General features: G+C 37.2%; 2 protein-coding genes and 1 long non-coding RNA gene across 17 annotated transcripts in view; 1 reads left to right on the plus strand and 2 right to left on the minus strand.

The window, feature by feature from the left end:
- Nucleotides 1-234: 234 nt before the first annotated feature.
- Nucleotides 235-9915, minus strand: C2H3orf38 (chromosome 2 C3orf38 homolog). 2 transcript variants are annotated; one of them, XM_015128531.3, is made up of 3 exons: nt 9688-9915; nt 6373-6614; nt 235-2158 (listed from the first exon to the last, which is right to left on the minus strand). In XM_015128531.3, exons 1-3 carry the CDS (start codon nt 9812-9814, stop codon nt 1547-1549), a joined length of 981 nt encoding a protein of 326 aa, XP_014984017.1. In that variant the 5' UTR covers nt 9815-9915; the 3' UTR covers nt 235-1546. The 2 variants fall into 2 exon arrangements, with proteins under 2 accessions (XP_014984017.1, NP_001177889.1); NM_001190960.1 differs by having other exon boundaries at nt 1547-2161; nt 9688-9820.
- Nucleotides 9916-9982: 67 nt separating this feature from the next.
- Nucleotides 9983-22463, plus strand: part of LOC106996063 (uncharacterized) — a 69764-nt gene continuing 57283 nt past the window's right edge. The window contains exons 1-2 of the long non-coding RNA XR_013414593.1: nt 9983-10181; nt 18797-18905. This is a non-coding gene — a long non-coding RNA (uncharacterized LOC106996063). The remainder of the gene's footprint in view (nt 10182-18796; nt 18906-22463) is intronic.
- Nucleotides 15218-22463, minus strand: part of ZNF654 (zinc finger protein 654) — an 82592-nt gene continuing 75346 nt past the window's right edge. For 7 of the 14 annotated variants that reach the window (XM_077994312.1, XM_028844717.2, XM_028844714.2 and 4 more), the window contains 2 exons: nt 18827-21173; nt 15218-18230 (listed from right to left, as the gene is read on the minus strand). In XM_077994312.1, the coding sequence (XP_077850438.1) occupies nt 18223-18230; nt 18827-21173 (2355 nt within the window). In that variant the 3' untranslated portion in view covers nt 15218-18222. Of the gene's footprint in view, nt 18231-18621; nt 21174-22463 lie in introns of those variants that run through there. The other 7 variants (XM_077994311.1, XM_077994308.1, XM_077994306.1 and 4 more) reach the window with 1 other exon arrangement.

Here is a 22463-nt window from a genome sequence, read left to right on the forward strand (position 1 = left end):
CCTGTTTTCAAAACTCAAGCAGAGGTATAGGATGGATAAAGATGGATTTGTGACCTGATTGTGTACCTTTATAAAAACATGAGAGGAAATTATTTTGCACACTCTTTTCTTTATACTTAATTATATTACAATAATAGTGTAACTAGCAGTTACAAAATTTTCTTTGTTCTGGTTAAATGCCTAAAACTTTAAGAGCAACACAACTACAAATTAAATATGAATGATACACTATTCTTATAGCAGACAAAAGGGATTTCCCTCCTTTATTCTTATTTTAGGACATACCAATTCGTATTCCTCATAAGAGACATAGCATTAAAAAAACAAAAAGGATGAGTTTTCAGCCTCCTATTTCCAAAATTCTTATCAGTATCCCTAGATGATTATAGCAAAGGAAAAAGTAACATGTACGAATACATCATCACATTTTCCAACTGAGTTTTTTTCCAAATGGTACTTTTATAAATTAAAGTAACTAAGAAAATCCATGATCAGCAAACAGTTGCTAGGTGATGAAGAATTTAAACTTCAAAGCATGTAAATAATTTGGCAACTCAACCATGTAACTCAAACCTAGTAACAGAAAGGTAAAAAACTAAACATTCTAAGCTATAATGTGGGAGTATATGTATACTTATGTATATGTGTAAACACACATTATAAATGCATGGGGTTGTTTTGGGTTTTTTTGTCACCTCTGCCAAGATCAACCAAGAGGAAGAAGAGTAATTCGTTTAAAAGTTAGGAACTGGACATACCTTTAAAATTTCAACAGCATATTTCCTCTATATCATATTACAATAACAGCTCTATAAAACTGTTGGCTGAAGCCTAGGTAAGAATAAAGTCTGTTTTGAGAACAGCATTTATCATTGCCCAAAAACAGTAAGGAAAATGTGCAGATTACAAAAGATATTGAGCTTGGACTATAGCTGATAACTTTGAAAAACATGTCTCAAATATTTAAAGAGGTAGTAAGTTTTTCTTAAACTTTCAAATTATTGGACTTTTTTGCAAAAAGAATGTTAAATTTTCTAAAATGAGACCTTTGATCTAAAATATTTAATAGTTTTAAAAATATACTATGGTGAGATGTATTTGTAAAATACAATTATCCAGAGTTAGACAAAAGTAAACAAGAAACTTAAAGAGGGGAAGCCTGGACCATTATTAATCCTTTCCCACATGAAAAGTGCAGATATTAGCAGAATATTCACTAAGTAAAAGGAAAATATTACCTGGTTTCTAAGGCACACAGTTAGCTGTCAGATCTAAAGTCGGATTTATTTGCATTAAGCTTTCAGAACATTTGCTGCAATTCGGGTAGAAATAGTAAGTATTCACATAATATGTAAGTCTGTAGTCCAGAAAGGTATTTCAACTAAAATATGTCAATTTTCACATCTGAAATAATTCAGACATTACTGATATAGTATTTGGAAGAGTTTCTGTACAGAAGATTTTTTCAGGCTGACAGTACTTAGTGCTTTAGAGGGTCAGGTAAACCCAGTTCTCTTTTGTTAAGCAATGTCTAATTTCCACTACATCAAACTTGGTCCCCAGTTCCACTATCCAAAAACTGCTTTACATTATGTCGTACTTCGCTGGTACCACACAAAGTGATTACATTATAAAAGGCCTCTAGATCACTTTGTTCAAATTTAACAGCTGGTTTCGGTAATGTTCCAGGAGCAAGGGAACTCTCTCCCCTAATTTTCAGGTTGATAAATTTGATTTTCCAAGTATTCTCCACAAAAGGGCAGCGGATGAGTCCAAAAATTTGTTCAAAAATGCCCAAACAAGTGTTTCCTCGATGGACAGTCCCAGCAACTCCAACCATAACCAGTCCATGAGGAGAAGATGCACATTTCAGTCCATGTGAATCTAGGTTGGGGCTGAGAAAAAGAAATTCTTCTTTTACTAGTGACAGCAAACGAAGGCTCACGATTTCTGCTCCATAGTAGTCCGTAACATTTTGTTCTGATGTGTTGTAATAAAACCTAAGCTTCACATCATGCCAGAAGTGCTGTGGCCCCCATTCATGTTGAGGTGGTCCCAGAAAAGGATTCTGAGAATTAAGGAGTCCAAAGAACCAATGACAGAATTCTTCTCCTAGGCGACGAAAATCAACTTTTTCAGCTTTTTTATCTTCTTTCACCTGCTGATTGAAACAAATAAAATAAATACAAAATAACACCAAGGTTTAACTTTCATATTTATTTTTCTATCTATCCTATTCAAAGTTTGAATGCACCCATTACACCAGAGAGAAATGAACTATATGTGAACTTGCTGAACCCATTATGCATAGTAAAAAATCTTTTTTCAAAAGGAGAAAAATCATTTTAGAAATTTCCAGCTTAAATTGCTGAAAATTCAGCTAAGAGAGTAAGGTTTAGTAAAAAAAAAAAATTAATATGAACTGGGCGGGTGCAGTGGCTCATGCCTGTAATCCCAGCACTTTGGGAGGCTGAAGCAGGTGGATGGCGAGGTCAGGAGTTCGAGACCAGCCTGGTCAACATAGTGAAACCCCGTCTCTACTAAAAATACAAAAGTTAGCCGGGCATGGTGGCCTGTGCCTGTATTCTCAGCTACTCGGGAGGCTGAGGCAGGAGAATCACTTGAACTTGGGAGGTGGAGGTCGCAGTGAGCCAAGATAGCACCACTGCATTCCAGCCCGTGCAACAGAGCGACACTCCAAACCTTCAAGATGTTCACATTTTGCATATAAATTACATAAACTTGATATAAGTAAGCATTTTCATTTGTCTTTAAATAGATATTCTAACGGTGATTGAAACAGGTTATTTTCTATAACTGGGATTAATTTTATTCTATTATTTTTCTTTTTTCAAAGAAAATGTTACAGTAAGCTGGGCACGGTGGCTCATGCCTGTAATCTCGGCACTTTGGGAGGCCGAGGCAGGCAGATCACTTGAGGTCAGGAGTTCAAGACCAGTCTGGTCAACATGGTGAAACCCCGTCTCTACTAAAAATACAAAAATTAGCTGAGTGTAGCGGCGCATGCTGGTAATTCCAGCTACTCGGGAGGCTGAGGCAGGAGAAGCACTTGAACCCAGAGGGCGGAGGCTGCAGTGAGTTGAGATCGTGCCACTGTACTCCAACCTGGGTGACAGGACGGACTTTGTCTCAAAAAAAAAAAAGTTACTGTGAAAATCTACCTGATAGACTAGATCTCATTCATCCCTATGTTCCACAACACTACTTTACCAAGCTGTATGAGATCTTAGGTTCACTGAGCACCTGCTACTCAATATACTGGGCACTGTGTGTGGTACTTAAGAGCTATTTCTTCCTACCTTCACAATAAGCCCTAGGACATAGATATTATTATGATCATTTTATAGATTAAAAAAACAAGGCTCAGAAAGGTCAAGTTATTTGCCTAAGTTAACTCACCTAGTATATGGCAGACCCTAATTTGAAGTTGTATCTGTATGAGTTCAAAGTCAATGCTCTTATCAGTATATAAAGTAAGAAAGCTCTTAGAAGATTCTTTCCTAATGTGAAAGCAAAGCTTTCTCACTCTGAAACCTCATTAATTCAAAAAATGTGGTATGTAGTTTAAAAATCTGCAAATTACCTAGAGGTTAATTCAAGCAACACTTAAATATTTGTGCAATATCTAAAATGTACAGTGGAGATACAAAGAACAGAAACAGCCAATGTCCGCTGGAGAAAATTTCTACAATAGAACTTTTTCTAGCTTAAAAAAAAAAAAAAGCATAAAAAATATTTAGGTTCCAATGTAGGGGCGGGGCATCAAGAAAAACAGCTAATGCATGCTGGGCTTCACACCTAGGTGATAGGTTGACAGGTGCAGCAAAACACCATGGCACATGTTTACCTGTCTAACAAACCTGCACACATACCCTGGAACCTAAAAAAAAAAAAAAAAAAAAAAAAATTTTACAGTAAAATTTTAGGTTGTTTTCATGACATTTTTGCAATACCAAAAACAAAGTGAGAAAGAATTTGCAATAAAATTCTTCTAAAGTGAAAAAAAATTACACAGAGCTAAAGTTAAAATTAACCTTGCATTAGACCTAAAACCATAAAAACCCTAGAAGAAAACCTAGGTAATACCATTCAGGACATAGGCATGGGCAAGGACTTCATGTCTAAAACACCAAAAGCAACGGCAACAAAAGCCAAAATTGACAAATGGGATCTCATTAAATTAAAGAGCTTCTGCACGGCAAAAGAAATTGCTATCAGAGTGAACAGGCAACCTACAGAATGGGAGAAAATTTTTGCAATCTACTCATCTGACAAATGGCTAATATCCAGAACCTACAAAGAACTCAATCAAATTTGCAAGAAAAAAACAACCCCATCAAAAAGTGGGCAAAGGATATGAACAGACATTTCTCAAAAGAAGACATTCATACAGCCAACAGACACATGAAAAAATGCTCATCATCACTGGCCATCAGAGAAATGCAAATCAAAACCACAATGAGATACCATCTCACACCAGTTAGAATGGCAATCATTAAAAAATCAGGAAACAACAGGTGCTGGAGAGGAAGTGGAGAAATAGGAACACTTTTACACTGTTGGTGGGATTGTAAACTAGTTCAACTATTGTGGAAAACAGTGTGGCGATTTCTCAAGGATCTAGAACTAGAAATACCATTTGACCCAGCCATCCCATTACTGGGGATATACCCAAAGGATTATAAGGCATGCTGCTATAAAGACACATGCACACGTATGTTTATTGTGGCACTATTCACAATAGCAAAGACTTGGAATCAACCCAAATGTCCATCTGTGACAGACTGGATTAAGAAAATGTGGCACATATACACCATGGAATATTATGCAGCCATAAAAAAGGATGAGTTTGTGTCCTTTGTAGGGATATGGATGCAGCTGGAAACCATCATTCTCAGCAAACTATCGCAAGAACAGAAAACCAAACACCGCATGTTCTCACTCACAGGTGGGAACTGAACAATGAGATCACTTGGACACAGGAAGGGGAACATCACACACCGGGGTCTATTGTGGGGAGGGGGGAGAGGGGAGGGACAGCATTAGGAGATATACCTAATGTAAATGACGAGTTAATGGGTGCAGCACACCAACATGGCATATGTATACATATGTAACAAACCTGCACGTTGTGCACATGTACCCTAGAACTTAAAGTATAATTAAAAAAAAAAAAGTGAAGATATATAAAAAAATAGGTATTTGCATATAAACAAATCAGTAATATTTGAGGAAAAAAAAAAAGAAATGAAATGAGTAAGTCGATAAGCCACTTTTAACCAGCACTAGTGATTGTTCAATGGAAACATATAAACTCAATATAAACTTGAAGTTAATTTCATTTAATTTACAGCTTATTTTATAATAGTATTTTATTAAGGAATTAATTTACATATAGTAAAATCACAAATCTAAACACACAGCATGAGGAATGTTGAAAAACGTATGCAGCTACATAACCATCATCTAGATCAAAATACAAAACATTTCAATCACCCCAGAACATTTCCTCAGGCCCCTTTTCCATTCACTTTGAATTCCCCGCCCTCACTCAAAGCAGCCACTGCTCTGGTATCTACCATCAAATGCTAGCTTTGCCTGGAAGTGGCTTTAATATACAAGTAATTAGATAGTATGTTATGTCTGGCTTGTTTTGCTCTACTTAATGTTTTTGAGATTCATACAGATTGTTGCATGTATCAGCAGTCCTTTTTTAAATGAACAGTATTTCGCTGAAAAAAAAAAAAAAATTAACCTTGCAGTTTACTCTCTAAAAATCCAATAGTCCTCATTTGATGATGCTGATATTGAAAAATACTTTTTCTCTCACATATCAATAGATGATTACATACATATCACGATATGTCAGAAACATTTTTTCTTTTAGTTGCTTTACTGGTCTCTTCCTTCGGGATTGATAGGATATGAAACAAAGTTAAAATTACAAAATATAAATAAAATAGGCTAAGCATGGTGGCTCTTGCCTGTAATACCAGCCGAGGTGGGAGGACCACTTGAGGCCAGGAGTTCAAGAACAGCCTGGGCAACATAGTTGAGACCCTATCCCTACAAAGTATTTTAAAAATTAGCCAGGCATGGTGGTACATGCCTGTAGCCCTAGCTACTCAGGAGGCAGAGGGAGTGGATCACTTGAGCCCAGAAATTCTAGGCTGCAGTGAGCTACGATTATACCACTGCACTCCAGCCTGGGCAACAGAGCAAGAATCTCTTAAAAAATAAAAATAAAAAAACCCCACAAACATTATTAACCATGTTCCCCAAGATTTAGGATTATCAACAAAGTTTCAGACAGAACAAAGGTTCAGAAAAGAACTCTAAGATTTATTTTACCTGTTGAAAGAGTTGGATGTTCTCTGTCTTTGTAACTGGCTCTGGCGTTTCCTTCAATTTCAGTTGTGATTGCTTTTGCCAGTAATCTTTCGCATGCTGAATAAGATTGTGTTTTTCAGTAGCTGGAGGTATAATAATCCCCTGTGTTGCCAAGTACTTAAATATAACTTCTCGGTGGACTTTTCTACGCCTTAGAAGTTCTTCTGCACTTTGGCTGTACACTAATATCGCACGAACAGCATCTAGAAAGAAATTGCGAAGATTAATAAAAAATCATGAGGCACTTACAAATTTGTGCCAGGTCAGTAGAAACTCTATTAAATAATATTTATAAGCTATTTTCACAATATTACTGCTGTTGCATGATAGCCACCACTTTAAAAAAATAGGAAGTCCATTGTCAGTTTTCTTTTAATGTCTTTATGCCTTAAACTTCCCTTACCTAAAATCTCTTCTTTTCACTTCCCATAAGTGACAGTGAAAGTTTAGCATTTTCTCTTAAAGAATTGCATTTTAAGAAAACATTCAAGCCAGAAAAAACATTTTTTTCTAATAAGGCCAACAGTCCTAAATTCATGTACAACCTCTAAAAATAGGGACAATTACAACAATATTTTAGATGTCAAGGAATTTTAGTCCTATCTCCTCTACAGATAATGAAAGTTGAGGCCATATTAGGTATCAATTATTATTATTATTATTTTTGAGACGAGTCTTTCTCCGACGCCCAAGCTGGCGTGCAGTGGTGCGATCTTGGCTCACTGCAAGCTCTGCCTCCCAGGTTCACGTCATTCTCCTGTCCCAGGCTCCTGAGTAGCTGGGACTACAGGCGCCCGACACCACACCCAGCTAAATTTTTTTGTATTTTTTTTTTAGTAGAGACTAGGTTTCACCATGTTAGCAAGGATGGTCTCTGACCTCGTGATCTGCCTCGTGTCCTGACCTCGTGATCTGCCTGCCTTGGCCTCCTAAAGTACTGGGATTACAGGCGTGATCCACCACATCTGGCCCAATTATTGTATTTCTAGAAAGTGGAGAACCAGGGCTTATATTTTTATACTTTTTATTTTAATTTTTATTCTTTTGAGACGGAGTCTCGCTCTGTCACCCAGCCTGGACTGCACTGGCGCGATCTTGGCTGACTGCAACCTCCACCTCCTGGGTTCAAGGGATTCTCCTGCCTCAGTCTCCCAAGGGGTTACAGGTGCGTGCCACCACACCCAGCTAATTTTTGTATTTTTAGTAGAGACAGGGTTTCACCATGTTGGCCAGGCTGGTCTCGAACTCTTGACCTCAGATGATCCACCTGCCTCGGCCTCCCAAAGTGCTGGGATTACAGGCGTGAGCCACTATGCCTGGCCGACTTCTATTTTAAAATATTTATATTAAACACAGACCAAAGAATATTTCTGACACGTGGGAATCATACAGAATGGCAATAAGACGAACTTCCATATGCATACCTCCTAACTTAGGACGCAAGAAATAGTACTATCTTTGAGGCCCTCATTTCGTCTCTTCCCTAATGCTATTCCTCTTTCTTCTCATCCACCTCAGAGTAGCTACTATACTAAATGTTGCTTTAAAACTTCCCATTTTTTTATAGCTGTACAGCATAAGTATATATCCCTGAACTATATTTGGTTTGGTATATTTTAAATTGTGCTATAAATTCAATCCATCCATATACGGTATATAGTTTTCTATAATCAGCTTTTCACTTAATATTTTCTGGAGTAATCTGATACACATAGCTAGCTCATTTTCACTGCTATATCATAATTAGTTATACGACTGTACACAAGGTATCTAGCTATTCTTCTGTTTACAGACTTCTATTCTGTGTCCAATTACAAACGCTGTTACTTTGAAATTCTCATATGTATCTCCCAGTGCCCAAAGGGGCAAGCAGTATGAGCATCAACCTGGAGCTTGTCAGAAGCAGAATTTCTGGGCGTCCCCTAAAACTAACGAATCAGAACCTGCATTTTAACAAGATCCCTGAGAGATTCAAAAGCATATTCAAGTTTGAGAAGACTAGGTCGGTCTCGAGTATGTGTCTAATCTGCCATTTTAGGAGATGTCAAATCTGTTCTTCAAAGTGGTAGTTTTAACTTACACTCCTTCACTAGTTGTCAACGAGTTGCTTCACCTGATCATGAACACTTGAAGTTTATACTTTATATTTTTAATTTTTTTTTCCAAGCTGGTACACAGAAAAGACAACTTCTGTTTCTGGTTTTCATTTCATTAGTTTCTAAAGACGCTGAGTATACTTTCATATGCTTAAATGTTATTCCCCCCCCACCCCCCAACAATGTTTCTTCAAGTCATTTAAACGTTTTTGCACTGGGAATTTTTTTCCTATTTGCTTTTAGATACCCTATCAATTAAATGCAGCATTTTATCCATTATAATTTTAAATTCACACTCACCATGACTGTAAGAAGGTGAAGGCATGTAAGACAAACACTGAAGAACCATGTAAGTCTAAAGCTATTTTAGGTCTTAATTCTTTGGAATTTCCTCTTTTAGTGTCCATGGCTCAAAGTGATAAATGACTTTCTTCAATGCCAAAAATGAAATCCGACTTAAGCAGAAAAACCCAGTTTTAAAAGGGCAGAATCTTTTAAAGATAATCGTATACTAATATGGGAATCTGGAATTTTTCACGTTTTGAAGTAAAATTCAGCAAATTTAAAATAAAACTAGCTACCCGACACACAAAATGAACAAACGCTTTACATTTTTACATGGACTAGTCACAATCAGGCTTCTCACTAATAGCCCTTAAAAATCCACCGGAATATGTATTTAGCTCGCTTGTATGTATTCCCAGTACGAAAATTTAGCTCTGAAAAATTTTGCCTCCAAAAAGAGACGTGGATTCAAGGTGTCTGCCATTTAATTACAGTAGCTGCTTTTTACCAGAGACATAGAAAATGTTTGCCAACCTCCTCCCACTCAAACTTGAAGAAAAAAGCCCGAGCGGCAGCTGACTCTCTTCAGCTGATCGGAACTGAAAATGCAAAACATTCTGGCTCCCCAGAAAAATTTTTAAAATTACTAATGACTTATTCCGAATCCTTGAATCAACAAGCGCTGCCCATAATACTGAATGGATAAAACCTGGAAGCCGCGCCATCATCACCACCACCACCTCCCTCCCTTGACCCGGCAGCTCAAGTCTGGGTAGTAGCTGCAGAGCCATGGATCCGCCGCGGCGGCCCAGATTCCCGAGGATTCTGCCTAAGCGGGGTAGGCGTGAGGCCAGGGGAGGGGCGGCAGCCTCCTAGGGGAAGGGTCCGCCCTTACCTTGGCGGTCTTCAGGCTGCACGAGGCGGTTGGTGACGGTGTCGCATAGGGCCATGATCTCGTCGTTGTCCAGTAGGCCAAGTAGGTTACGGCAGCCCTCCATCTCTGAAAAGCTGAGTCCCGACATCTCCACCCCCGGGGCTGGGGGTAAAGACGACGGCAAAAACGTCGCCCCTACGGCCCACTGGGCCCGCGCCTGGCAACAGGCACCGGAAGTGCCTTTCTTGTTGTTCGCCGTCGAAGGGCCTCGAGTATTCCAGGCCCCTGGGCGGAAGTACTCGCCAAAGAGGTCAATCAGGAAACAAAGTGCTCCCACTTGTGGTTCCGGGCTGGGGACGGAGTGAAGTCCCACGTATCTCAATTAAGGGAAGTGCCGGGTTTATATGGAGAACATACACTTTCAGCAAGGGAGCTGGTTACCGAAAGAGAAGTCCCTCCTCCGAAACAGAAGTCCCTCCTCCAAAAGAGCGCCTTGGAGGGCTGCGCAGGTGCAGGTGCGTAGAAAGCAGCCGGCAAGCCGGGTGCACCGCGAGCTCCCGTGATGCCGCGGGGCCGTCCAATGGAGGCGGCTCCTCCCCGCCCGCGGGCCGGGCCCCCGGGAGCGCTTGAATGTCTTCTGCGGCCACTTCTGAGTTGGGTGAGCCGGTAGTTTGATTCCTTAAATTAAGTAAACTAAAATAATTTAGTTTTGTTTAACATTATAGTATGAAAAGTTAAAAAGAGATAATCCACTGTGCCTGGCCGTCTTCCAGCGGACTTTCCTCTCAAACACGCCGGGACAGTTTCTTGCCTCCATTTCCCTTGTTGGCGGCTCGGCCTTAGAAGAGGCGATGTCGCGCGCAATTTAAGGTTGGGGGTTCTGGACGCCAGATTGCCAGGGTTTTACTCCGCCATTTACTCAGACTGTAAGCAAGCTCCGTAGCCTTTTCCCCTTCAGTGTCCTATGGAAGTGGATCTAGTGGAGATGCCTACCTCTTGGGGTTGTGGGGGCGGGGTGAACAGTGCGTGGCTCTTACTAAAGAGCTGATATTAGTATTGGCATGGTAGCAACACATATTGACGAGAGAAATAGTCATGCTCTGCTAAACAGGAATCGGACTAAATTGTCACTTGCCTTTTTCTCTTTCCATTTTTAAGGCCTGTTTTTGATCAGTTGACATTTAATTGGGGTATTGCCATTTAGTAGCTGAAATGTACACATCTGCAGATCCTGGCGAGCAAATTTAACTTTAAAATACATTTTTACATATGAAAATTAGGATTGACCAGGCGCGGTGGCTCACGCCTGTAATCCCAGCACTTTGGGAGGCTGAGGCGGACAGATCACAAGGGGCCAGGAGTTCGAGACCAGCCTGGCCAACATAAAGAAACCCCGTCTTCACTAAAAATACAAAAAATTAGCCTGGCATGGTGGCAGACGCCTGTAATCGCAGCTGCTCGGAGGCTGAGGCAGAAGAATCGCTTGAACTCTGGAGGCAGAAGTTGCAGTTAGCTGAGATCACGCCACACTCACTGCACCCCAACCTGGGTGACAGAGCGAGACCCTGTCTCATAAATAATAGCTAAATATCAGTCATATAGTGTACATGTAGTCTTTAAAACAAGGCATTCAAAATATGGTGAAATTGTCAGTGGATGTTATTTGGGGTACCATTTGCTCAACACAGCAATTCTTCATATTTTAAATTAAGTATTAATGAATGCCTGCTACTATTGAAGGTTCAGAGACGTGACCCTGACCTTTCTTCAAGGAGCTTTTGGGAGTGTTGTTAGTAAAGAGATGACAAGATAAGTGCTAAAATATGTTGGTGTGGGACCACGTGGAGGGCATGTCCAACTTACTTCATTCGTTCATTAAAAATGTATTATAGTTGAGCACCTACTTGCCAGTTATTGTTCTTTGTACTAGGGCAAAAAACAATGCTTGCATTTTGGTGGAAGGAAATAGACAGTAAACATGTAAGAAACTATATAGTCGGCCACGAGATGCTATGGAAAAAAATAAATCCAGAAGACAGGGATGGGAGAGGATGTTAGTATTTTATACAAGTTGAAAGGAAAACTTATTTAAGTGCCTTTGAAGATCACAAGAAAGTGAGTGAACCGCAGGAGAAGCATGTCAGGAAGAAGCAAGAGATTTCGAGGAAGGAGTCCAGGAGACTGGAGCCCGTTTGAGCAAGAGGAGGCAATGAGCAAGGTGGTTAGAGTTGCAGTCAAGACTGATCTAACACAGGGTTTCTTGATCATAGAACTGTTGACATTTTGGGCAGGATAATCTTTTGTCCAGGGGATTGTCCTGTGCATTGTAGGATGCTTAACGCATCCCCATCCTCTACCCACTAGGTGCCAGTAGCACCTCCTTCCCTCTCTGCGCCAACCAAAATTACCTCCAGACGTTGTTACATGTCCCCTGCAGGGCAAAATCACCCACAATTAAGAGCCACTGATATAAAACCTGTCAAGATGCTTTTCGAGATGATGACAGTGTTCTTTTTACTATCCAATACAGTAACTATCAGGCACGTGGCTCTTGAGCTTCTTGTGTTTAGTGCAACTAAGGAACTGAATTTTAAGTTTTATTTGAATTTAACTTTTAATAGCCACACGTGGCTAGTGACTACTGTCTTGGATAGTGTAGGTCTAGAACCTTGTAGACCATTCTATGGACTTCAGCTTTCATGTTTTATCTCTTTCTCATTATTCTGTCAATCTCTCCAGACTAGTCAGTGGTTCTCTTATCATCTGTTCCTTCAACTTGCCACAGGTTCTTGCCTCAAAGCCTTTGCTCTTGCCACTGGCATATTCTTACCTTGGATATCTGAATGACTCTTTCCTCTACTTTAGTCAGGTTCCTGCTCAAAAGTCACCTTATCAGAGGCCTTACCTCATCATCTTGCTTAAAATCACCACCAACACCATGCTTACTTATGCATTTCCTACCCACTTTATTTTTCTGCATAGCACTCATACTGTATGTTTGTTGTCCCCCAATAGAATATGAGCTCTGTGAGGCAAGGATTTGTTTTTCATTGCCTGTTACAGAGGCCAGCATACGGTAGGTATCCAATGAATATTTGTTGAATAAATGAATGAGCTTTGAAGGCACTGGCAGGTTTTAAACAGGAATGTCATTATCTGACTTGTCTCAGAACAGGATTACTTTGGCTGCTGGTGTGAAGACTGAAGGGAGGGTAAGGGTAGAAGCAGGGAACCCAGTTAGGAGACTATTAAAATAGTCCAGGTTAGAGAAAATGGTGGCTTGAATTAGAGTGAAGGGCATGATAGAGTCAGGGATGATTAGAAGGTTTTGGTTCGGGCAACTAGTTGCCATGTATTGAGAGGAGGAATGCTAGGGGAGTAATCAAGAGACCTGGCTTTCTGACAAAGTGGTTATGCTTAGGAAGGATTAAATCAAAGAATGAGAGATGGGACAGGGAAAAAGGTGAACAACCAGTAAAGGGAATAGTAGTGAAAAATGCATGGACTAAAATAACATGATGAGGGTAGATGGAGGTTTTAAATATGACTGGAGCCAAAGACAGGGTACAGGAGCCATACCTAACATGAAGAGAAACTTAGCAAAATTCTGTATCAATGAGATGTACAGCTCTCCACAACGATAAAACTAGTGTGCTAGAATTTGAGTGTAACTGATCCCCACACCTCTTTGCACTGTTTCCATTAAATTCTGTTCTGGTAGTTTCATTTACTGAATACAACTTGAGCAAAAAACAAAAAACTCTCCCCATTAGAGTGGTTTGGGATATTAGATCTTACTACTAAAGTATCCATTCACCCAACAGTTTAAGTACCTAGTAATAGGGGACTTCTTTAAATGTCTTGGAAACTAATTTTTGAGAAGGTTCTATAAATTTAAGGGGAAAGTTTATCTTCTAGGGAAATACAAAGAACCTTATTGCTTTAGATCTGTGATTGTCAAACCTTAGCTTGTATCAGAATCACCTGGAGGATTTGTTACGCCAGATGGCCTCCAACCTGACCACAATTTAGCATTTCTAACAAATTTCCAGGTGATGCTGATTCTGCTGCTCTAGAAACCACATAAGAATCACTGCTAGAAGATACTACTACATCAACCAGATATCTCTCTACCAGGCTTCATCCTTTGACTCTGAAATCACTGATCCTCAGGCAAATCTGACCTGAGTTGGATTATTAGATCCACTCATGCTCTACATTTGTAGGGAAAAGTGTGTGGCACAATGGAAACATGGTTTTGGGACCCATCTGATTTTTCAGTCACCCTCTGCATTTATTAGCTGTGTGATTTTAACCAGGTTAACCTTTCTGAACTTTGGTGTCTACAGAGCAGTGTTCATATTTAACCTTGAGTTGTACAATTAGAGGTAGCATATATCAACAAGCCATTTCTTCCCCCGCTGTGCAGTACCCATCAATAAGGCATGAAACTTTCTATCATTTACAATTTTTATTCCAAGTATTAGTGGATTGACTCTATTTCAAATCTTGATGTACAGTTAAAACATCTGTCCCTGTTTTATCAGTTGATTCTTAAAATCAGTACAGACATTATGCTATGAAAATCAGCTGAATTTGGTTATCTTGGAAGCCTATTTAGTAGTAGATGCTTCCCAGAATTCCTCAAATTTCAGAAAAGGAAAATGAAGTTATCGAAACCCCAATAACTTTGTCCAAATACCTCAATACCTTCATTATTTTGAATATGGAATATATTGAGTCTAAGATCATATGACCATAAATCAGACTGATAATTTTAGATCTCAGCTCTAGAATGTTTCAATAACACTCTCATAGTGTTTCAAGGCATAATGCTTGTAAGTTGCACAAATCATTTTATCCCATTTATCATTTGCAGTGTGATCTCATCACATCAGAAAGGTTTTTTTCCTACTTAAAGCCCCATTTTTTCCAATTGCAAGTTATAACAAATAGTTTAGAGGGTTTTCCTTTGTTAGCGAACCAAAAAAGTAGGAGCCCTCATGCTCAAGGACATCACTTTGGGTTACAGCTTACTGACTTTAAAACGTTTGTTTCCCCAGTGAAATTCTTTCCTAGGAAATAATTTTCATCATCATTTATATTGTAATATTTCAAAATGATTTCAGTCTTTGTTTTTTTTAAGTTCCACCAGAAGCTCTTCATTTTTGAAGAATTACCAATGTAGACAAATTTATCTACTGTCTTGCCTTTGGAGAGTTCCGACACCTACTAAGTTTGCAGAAAGTACTGTATCACACTGAACCCACTTACCTGAAGTGACTTTGGTGAAACAGAATTCTATCAACTTTTATTCCTCCATATAGGCATTCGTTAAAATGTCCAAAAATGCCTATTTTGTGTAAAATTTTAGATATTTCTATTTTCTATATTATGTTTTTAAAAAATCACTCAATCCAAATATGGTAATGATACTAACTGAAATATGCCATTCCTTTATAAGACATAATTGACATTTTCATTTAATATATACCTTATATAAGTCTAATTCCTTTTGAAAGCAATGTACTACATAAAATTGAACACTTGATTACCAACAAGGACAACGTTTTATTGAACAAATCTATGTACAGTACAAAAAATTTCTTGAAATGAGACACTATTGTTGATTTATTGCAGTTCAATGGCTCAGTTTTAATTTGTACTCTTATAAAATGCAAAGTAAAATAATTTAACATTCAACAAGGAAGCACAAATTTCCTTTCTTGCTGAATCTGTAATATCTTTCACATATTAACAATTCCAAAATGCATATGCAGCATTTACTCATTCTGAAAAGGTGTTTTACAGTACCAAATAAATTAAAAAATAAACACTATCATCCCTTTTAGGTTTTTCATCCATACATAAGTATTAAACCAAACATGAAAGGAGTACGGCTGAACCTTCAGTGTGATTTGAAAAGAATCACAAGTTCAATGATATAAATTATTTAAGTATTATATAATTGGTGGTTTTAAAAAAATGAATATGGCTAAAGCCCAAAGTACCAGTGTCCTTGTCCATGGAGATTACCCTTTTTACCTCCTCCATAATATCTGAGCAGCAAAAATTCAGATTTGCTATTTTCTTGACCTTACTGACACACAGCAGAAATTTAACATTTAATTTTTTGGAGGAAATTTTTATTTAAAAATGAAGATTTGAAACTTGGTCCATGTAGGATGAATACATCCTCAAAACAGAAGAAAAGAATCTGAGGAATAAGAAGCAAGCTTCCTTTTCTTCTGAAGCTCAAATTAGAACTGTTGGAAGTGTATGCACCCTATAAAAGCAAAATGATGTAGGTTTATGTGCTAAAAGACAGACATAATAAAATGAACACATTCTTTCACTAGCTATTTGAGAAATATATAAACCGAGGTTAAGACAGGGTGGTCAAATAGAAGTTTATAAAACATTCCTTGATTTAGTTATATATAAACCAGTTTGATCTCAGTCTTTCAGAAATAATTTTCTCTTAGCAACACAAAAGTAGAAATAAACCTCAAATTAAAGACAAATAACAAATGGAATATATTTGGAACATCTTTGCATGAACAATGGAAGTAATGAAAATGGAATACTTTGTGGGCATGGATTTATATCAGTTGTTACAACTTGTGAAAAATGTGATAAAATATTAAACTTCTGGAAAATGTACAAAGCAGAAATATTTCAAAAGACTTCACTGTCCAAATGAACCAGTTTCCAAACAGACTTTTTATTACAAGACATACTTTTAGAATGAACTAAAATAAAAATCATTACATTTTTAGTATCAAGAAATACAGAAAACATTTTTTTAGCTGACCTTAAAGAAAAGACTTGAATTATGAGCTGTGTTTAGTTACCTAAATGTAAATTCCACAGCCTAATGTAGGCTACATAACAGAAACAAATTTAAATTTGGAATGGACTTATGACCATCATTGCATAGTAGTGAATGCTGATGATAAATGAATAAAACCGGGAAATTTAAAAAAAATCATCTGATCTATCATGATCTGGAAATCCTAATAAAATATGGATGCTACCTGGAAGAAATTCCCCACTTCCATAATAGCCTCATTGAAGAAGCTCTAATAATAGGGTCTGATGAGATTATCTGCCTTGAACAAAGATTTTGTTATTTAGAATAACTGGAATATTTGACATTGGGACATTAGGAGATCCGTTTTGAAACAGTTTGCCTTTTTGTTATTTTTATCCCTGTTTTAGATTCACACACTATTAGGTAAAAGGAAGTCTTTAAGTATCTTCCTTTCCATAATGGACAAATGGAAAACATCTGAGAGAGTATTTTTTAAAATATTTATTTTGTTAACACTTTAAGTTAAAATTTTCTTAGGAAAATAACTTACCACTAAGGAAAACAATGCATGAATGTATCTCTTATTGTGTTGTGCAAATGTTTTGTGTAACTACTGCCTTTTACATATAAAAATTACTATTCAGACCAGAGTCATCACTAATGAATTAAAAAACAGGAGTAGTATGGCTTATTTTGGAATTACCTCTCCTAATAGAATAAAATGAATGAATTCTCAACCTGATTCTTAGCTGATTTTTTGAGCCAGTTATTTTAATAGGACTGTACTTAGATAACTCATATTAATGTCTAAAGGACCTTATTATGAATCATCAAGCAATGTCCCAACATATATACAAACAGAAATATCCCAGTGTGCTTTTACCATTATTCACATTGAATAATTTGCAATTCAGTGTTTTCCTTCAACTACAAAGCCTGTAAAGTCTTAGATTCCTTTCATCTCTCCCCAGAGTTACTGATGGGTTTTTTTCCCTATTTTATTGACACTGCTGCCCTTTAAATGTAACTAATTTATACCACAAAAGTGGTTAGTGGGAGGTTCCATCAAGAGCTTATTAGCAAAGCACTGTGGTTTTTTTTAATTTCTTAATTTTCAATGCTGGCGTGCCATTCATTGAACTTTGACTTAATTAATCATCTGGAAACCAGTTACAATCTTTAATTGATAGCACTGTGGTATGTTAATGTATAAGTTTCTAAATCATCACAAACCAAACAGCAGCGGTTCCTTCAACATGTTTGACCAGAAGGGAGGGGACATAATCTGATTATGTATGACAAGAAAACAAACCCCATTTGTAGAATAAAATACTTTAAATGGTTTATTCTTGTAAACCAGCCCCCCTCCCCACACACACTTTTTAATAATGTGTTAACTTTTCCCTTTCTGTAAGGCCATCGCTGGTTTTCTGACTAGTTGCCTAAACATGTTTCTCATATAAGCGAAACTGAACATGCTGCTGCTATTAATCATCATAAACTTTAAAATGTGGTTTTCTGGAAAACTGGTACTTTGGGAGTTTTATAATAACCCTTTTGGAGTCTAAGCCAGCACATCTCTGTGAGTTCATTCTAGAAAATGTGCTTCGTCTTTATCTTTAGTAATCCGAGACCACTCTAAAATTAAGGCCATCAGGGAAATAGCAAACTGATGATGCATTTTCTTATAGTGTTTTTTTCACACTACTGCTTGATTGATAGGTCTTTCTGAAATATTTTCATCAGGCACCTGTAAAACAGAACACATCTGTTAATTCAAATTTTATTGACGTTCAACCGGAATTCCAAGTCAGATTCCTGTTTAATTTACACCCTGTCATTTTAAAGGATATTGCTATTAGTAGAAAGACAAGCTCTTTTTCTGATTTTGTTTCTCACTTATTTTCTGTTCTTTTTCTACTTCTATTTTTGTAACAGAGACACAGATTCACTTGATTTATATTCTGGAATGCATATGAAAAATAATTCCCATCAAAATTACAACTTTTATTACAGAAACTTGGAATGAAGAAGAACTTTTGATACAGTGTAAGAAGTATAATCAAAGAATATGAAAAACCTGTGTTCAGATTCTGCCTTGCACAAGTTCATAGGCAAAGCCCTATGCAAATTACTTGTGAATTTCAGTTGCTTGATCTATCAAACAGGAATATTAGTATCACCTCATACTGGTTGTATGTATTAAAGGAAATAACGTATGGAGTAATGCTTCACTATCTGTGCTACACAAATGTCAAGTTTTTAAATCTCAAAGATCTATAATAGTTTTATTTATGCCATTTTCTTTTTTTACAGATATCTCTACTAAGAAGATAGAAGACTTACTTTCATCATCTGAATCAAATCCAAAGAGTGTCTGACATTTCTTTTGTGCAAGATGAGCCTCAAGTGCTTCTGCATTACAGTAGGTGGTCAGGCATTTGCCACATCTTAATCTTTTCACTGATTTTTTATATACGTTATCTTGATCAGAACAGGCATCTACTCTATCAGTCAGAAATTTTCTGCGTTTTGGCATACTAAGATACCGTTCGTCAAGGTAACTGGGAGGCAATGGTCTGACGTATGGTTTTGTTAAAATTAAGCCATATGAAGTATGTTCACTTGTCAGATTTGGTTTGGAAGGTGCCTGAGATACTGGCAAGGTATTGTGTTCTTGTGGTACAACACTGGGTAAAATGGAACCATTTTCTGTCCTGATTCTGTTTGTATCAATTTTCAAAGCAGGATCCGATGAAACTAAAGGTGTTTGCTCTATTTCACTATGTCCATTGACTAAATCACTACTGCTACAATTATTTTCAGAATTTGGCTCTATGTCAGGCATCTTTTGGTCTATCAAGCTTATATTTGAAACAGTGTCATCAGAACGTTCATTTCCATTCTGAACTAAACTGTCTGTTTTCTTTTCCATACTTTCTATACATGTCTTTGGTTCTGTAGACTCTTTCCTTGATTTGCTAGTAGAAACTGGCAGACTAATAGTTTGTTTCTCATTACTAGATGAGTCTTTTTCCTGATGATTAGGATTTGAGTCTGTATGAACATCCCAAAGAATTGTTTCACTTGGTTGTGCAGATGATTCTGGTGTTTTACTTAAATAGTGCTGAGCTTCATGTTCATATAGCAGAGGAAGATCTTCAAAAAGCTCATGGCATTCTGGAAAACTACACTGAGCTTGAAATATCCTGTGACTTTTTGTGTGCTGGGCAAGCTGGAATGGCAGCTTAAATGACTCGTTGCAATTAAAATGCAAACAAAAATACACATTTGGATAGCTGTGTCTATTAAGGTGGTCTATAAAATGTTGAGAATCTTCAAATTGCCTTTGACAAAATTTGCATTTTCCTTTGCTCCACTTCATTACTGTTTGTCGCACATTTAAATCAGTTGGATGTACGGTCATTGCATGTTTATTTAGAAACCCAATTCTTTTAAATATCCGGACACAGCCAAGAGCAGGACACTTAAAGTTTCCTTCTTGATCTGTGGCATATATGTCTTTTGGATGGCATACAGTTCCATTGATTTTATGAATTACTGAAGTTTCTTGATTCAGGTCATAATCATCTTCTTCATAATCACCTTCTTCATCCTCTTCCTCCTCATAATCATCCCCACATTCAGGTAAAGGCTTCAAGACATTATTTAAAGAAGTTACAGGACTGCCATTTTCAGTACCATTTTCAATAACATCTTCGGGTACACTGACGGGAATTTCAATGAATTCAGCCACATGCTCAGGGATGACTTCTTTGTTTCCTTCACTAGGAGCAGTAAGAGTCTCTACTTCCAAATCTTTACTATCCGAATTCCCATTTTCAAATGAAATGGAAGAATTAGAACAATTTATTTCTCCCAAGGCAGTGACTTCCTGATCATCCTGTTGAGCTGCAGCAATTTGCTGTCTCTGTATCTTCTTAACATGATTCTTTAAATGCTTCTGCATAAGTCCTCTGTTTCTAAATTTCCTACCACATATTACACATGCAAAACTGCCTTTTTTCTGATGAGCCTGGGCATGCCTTACGATGTGACCACCTAGAAATTCCTTGTTACATAACATACAACGATGCCTTGGGACATTGTGATCTACTTTGGAAGTATTAAGAGCTGTAAAGTTTTTCTTCGTATTAATATGACCTTTAGGCTGCACTCCAGATACATCATCAGGATCAGTCTCTCCAGTGCTCTGATCTGTAAGAGAGTCAAACCCTTCATCCAAACCTTGCTGTTCTTCTGTCCTTTTTAGATTACCTGCATTATTTTCCAGTGTGCTTTCATTTAGAAATCTAACTACTGATTTATCACTCAATAATGCTACGCAGTTTTTCTTAATCATTACAAAGTTCCAAAATTCAGGGTCAAAAAACAATCCCTTTTTCAAAATCGGAAGCAATTCAAAACGAACACGATTTTGAACACTACTTGTGCCTTCATTATATTCTTCATCTGGACGTTTGTAAAGCTCTTCAACAGTACGATACGCTTCTAAGGAGCGCTCCAGAAAAAATATTGAGAGTGCACAAATCCTGAGGATCTCCAAATCATTTGGCAAAAAATGTGCAATTGTTTTATAAATCAGACATTTAGTTTTGGGATCATCATGAAGGTCGAGTTGCAGAGCACAACCACATATTTCGACACAAATTTGCAAGCCTTCTTCTTCAACCTGGAAAAATAAAAATATTAGTGCTACTTTTTTTTTTTTTCCAAAAAATGGTTACATTAGTCTATCTTTAAAAAATACAACTCTTAAAAATGAAAGCTGAATAAACATAGTATTCTATTGTGCAGTTTTCCATATTTAGTAGCCTTGTTTAACTCTTTAAATATATACCTTTCTCTGTTTTTAAAACTTGAGAATAATGTGGAATAGATAGCATTTTAGCTTCTAATTTATTTAATTTTCACATTTGACAAGCCCCACTATCCATAATACAAAATGGACTTACGGTGTTTCATAAACTTATGGTGATTAAGATTTCTTAGAATTCTAGACCCCCATTTATTATTTTAGGTATAAATCTCATATTCTTTGAGAGAAGGGTCAAAATTATACGTATTTTAACAGATTTATCAATTTTCCATATCAAGAAATAAACTAGGCTTAAAAAAAAACTTCTTATGGGAACTTTTATTATGGTGCTATATGAAAAAATATTACTTATTTTGCTTATTAAGTAATGTTATTTATCCAGAAAGGGGGGAAATGTGGCCCACATAAAGAAGGCAGTTATAATCTTTCCAAATCTAATAAGGTATATAAGGCTCAGAATAATGAGCCCCCCTGGAAGTTATCTGAATAGTACTCAAGCTTTGAAACGTTTACTGATGACTCAAGGATAATTGCATCAGCTTTTACTTGGGAATCTTTTGTCAACCCATCTTAGTTATAATAGTGTCTCTCTAGTGGTGTGGAATAATCTAAAGGCTTATTTTGATTGGAGGAGATACCATAATAATGTCTTTAACATCATACATATGTATGTATGTCATACTGCCTACATATGGTATAGTAGAGATTACAGGGAGGGATACTACCTTGCCAGCCTCATGTTTTCTTAGTCCCTTACATGCTGTGTAACCCTGCAGAACTACTTAGATTTCCCACAGGCAGACCTTAACTTACCACATCTTATTTTCACTTTAGCTAGTAAATTCCTACTGATCCTCCTATTCATTCTTTTGAGAATCAGCTCTAATCTGAAGGTTTTTCTTCCCACTTATCCTGGTCTCTGCCCTGAGGTACAGTTAAAATTCCCCATTCTTTCCACCCAGAATAACTTATCTTTAAAAAACATTTCAATTTTGTTTTATAAATATCTGTGTATGTGTATGTCCTCACCTCCTAACTTTGAATTCCTAAATTACAGGGGACAGTGTTTCATTTTTTATATCTCCCTATAGTTAGCATAAAAGTTGGTACATTGTAACCTCTGAATAAATGTTTGCAGAATGA

Source organism: Macaca mulatta, chromosome 2, assembly GCF_049350105.2.
Source record: "Macaca mulatta isolate MMU2019108-1 chromosome 2, T2T-MMU8v2.0, whole genome shotgun sequence".
Taxonomy (NCBI): domain Eukaryota; kingdom Metazoa; phylum Chordata; class Mammalia; order Primates; family Cercopithecidae; genus Macaca; species Macaca mulatta.

What these genes read in the sequence shown, in the direction of transcription:
- C2H3orf38 (NM_001190960.1), bottom strand. Translation starts at nt 9,814, where the DNA reads ATGTCGGGACTCAGCTTTTCAGAGATGGAGGGCTGCCGTAACCTACTT. An exon ending in GCAGCCTGAAGACCGCCAAG is followed by an intron (nt 6,615 to 9,687) that starts GTAAGGGCGGAC and finishes ATTTCTTTCTAG; the next exon opens with ATGCTGTTCGTGCGATATTA. An exon ending in ACATCCAACTCTTTCAACAG is followed by an intron (nt 2,162 to 6,372) that starts GTAAAATAAATC and finishes TGTTTCAATCAG; the next exon opens with CAGGTGAAAGAAGATAAAAA.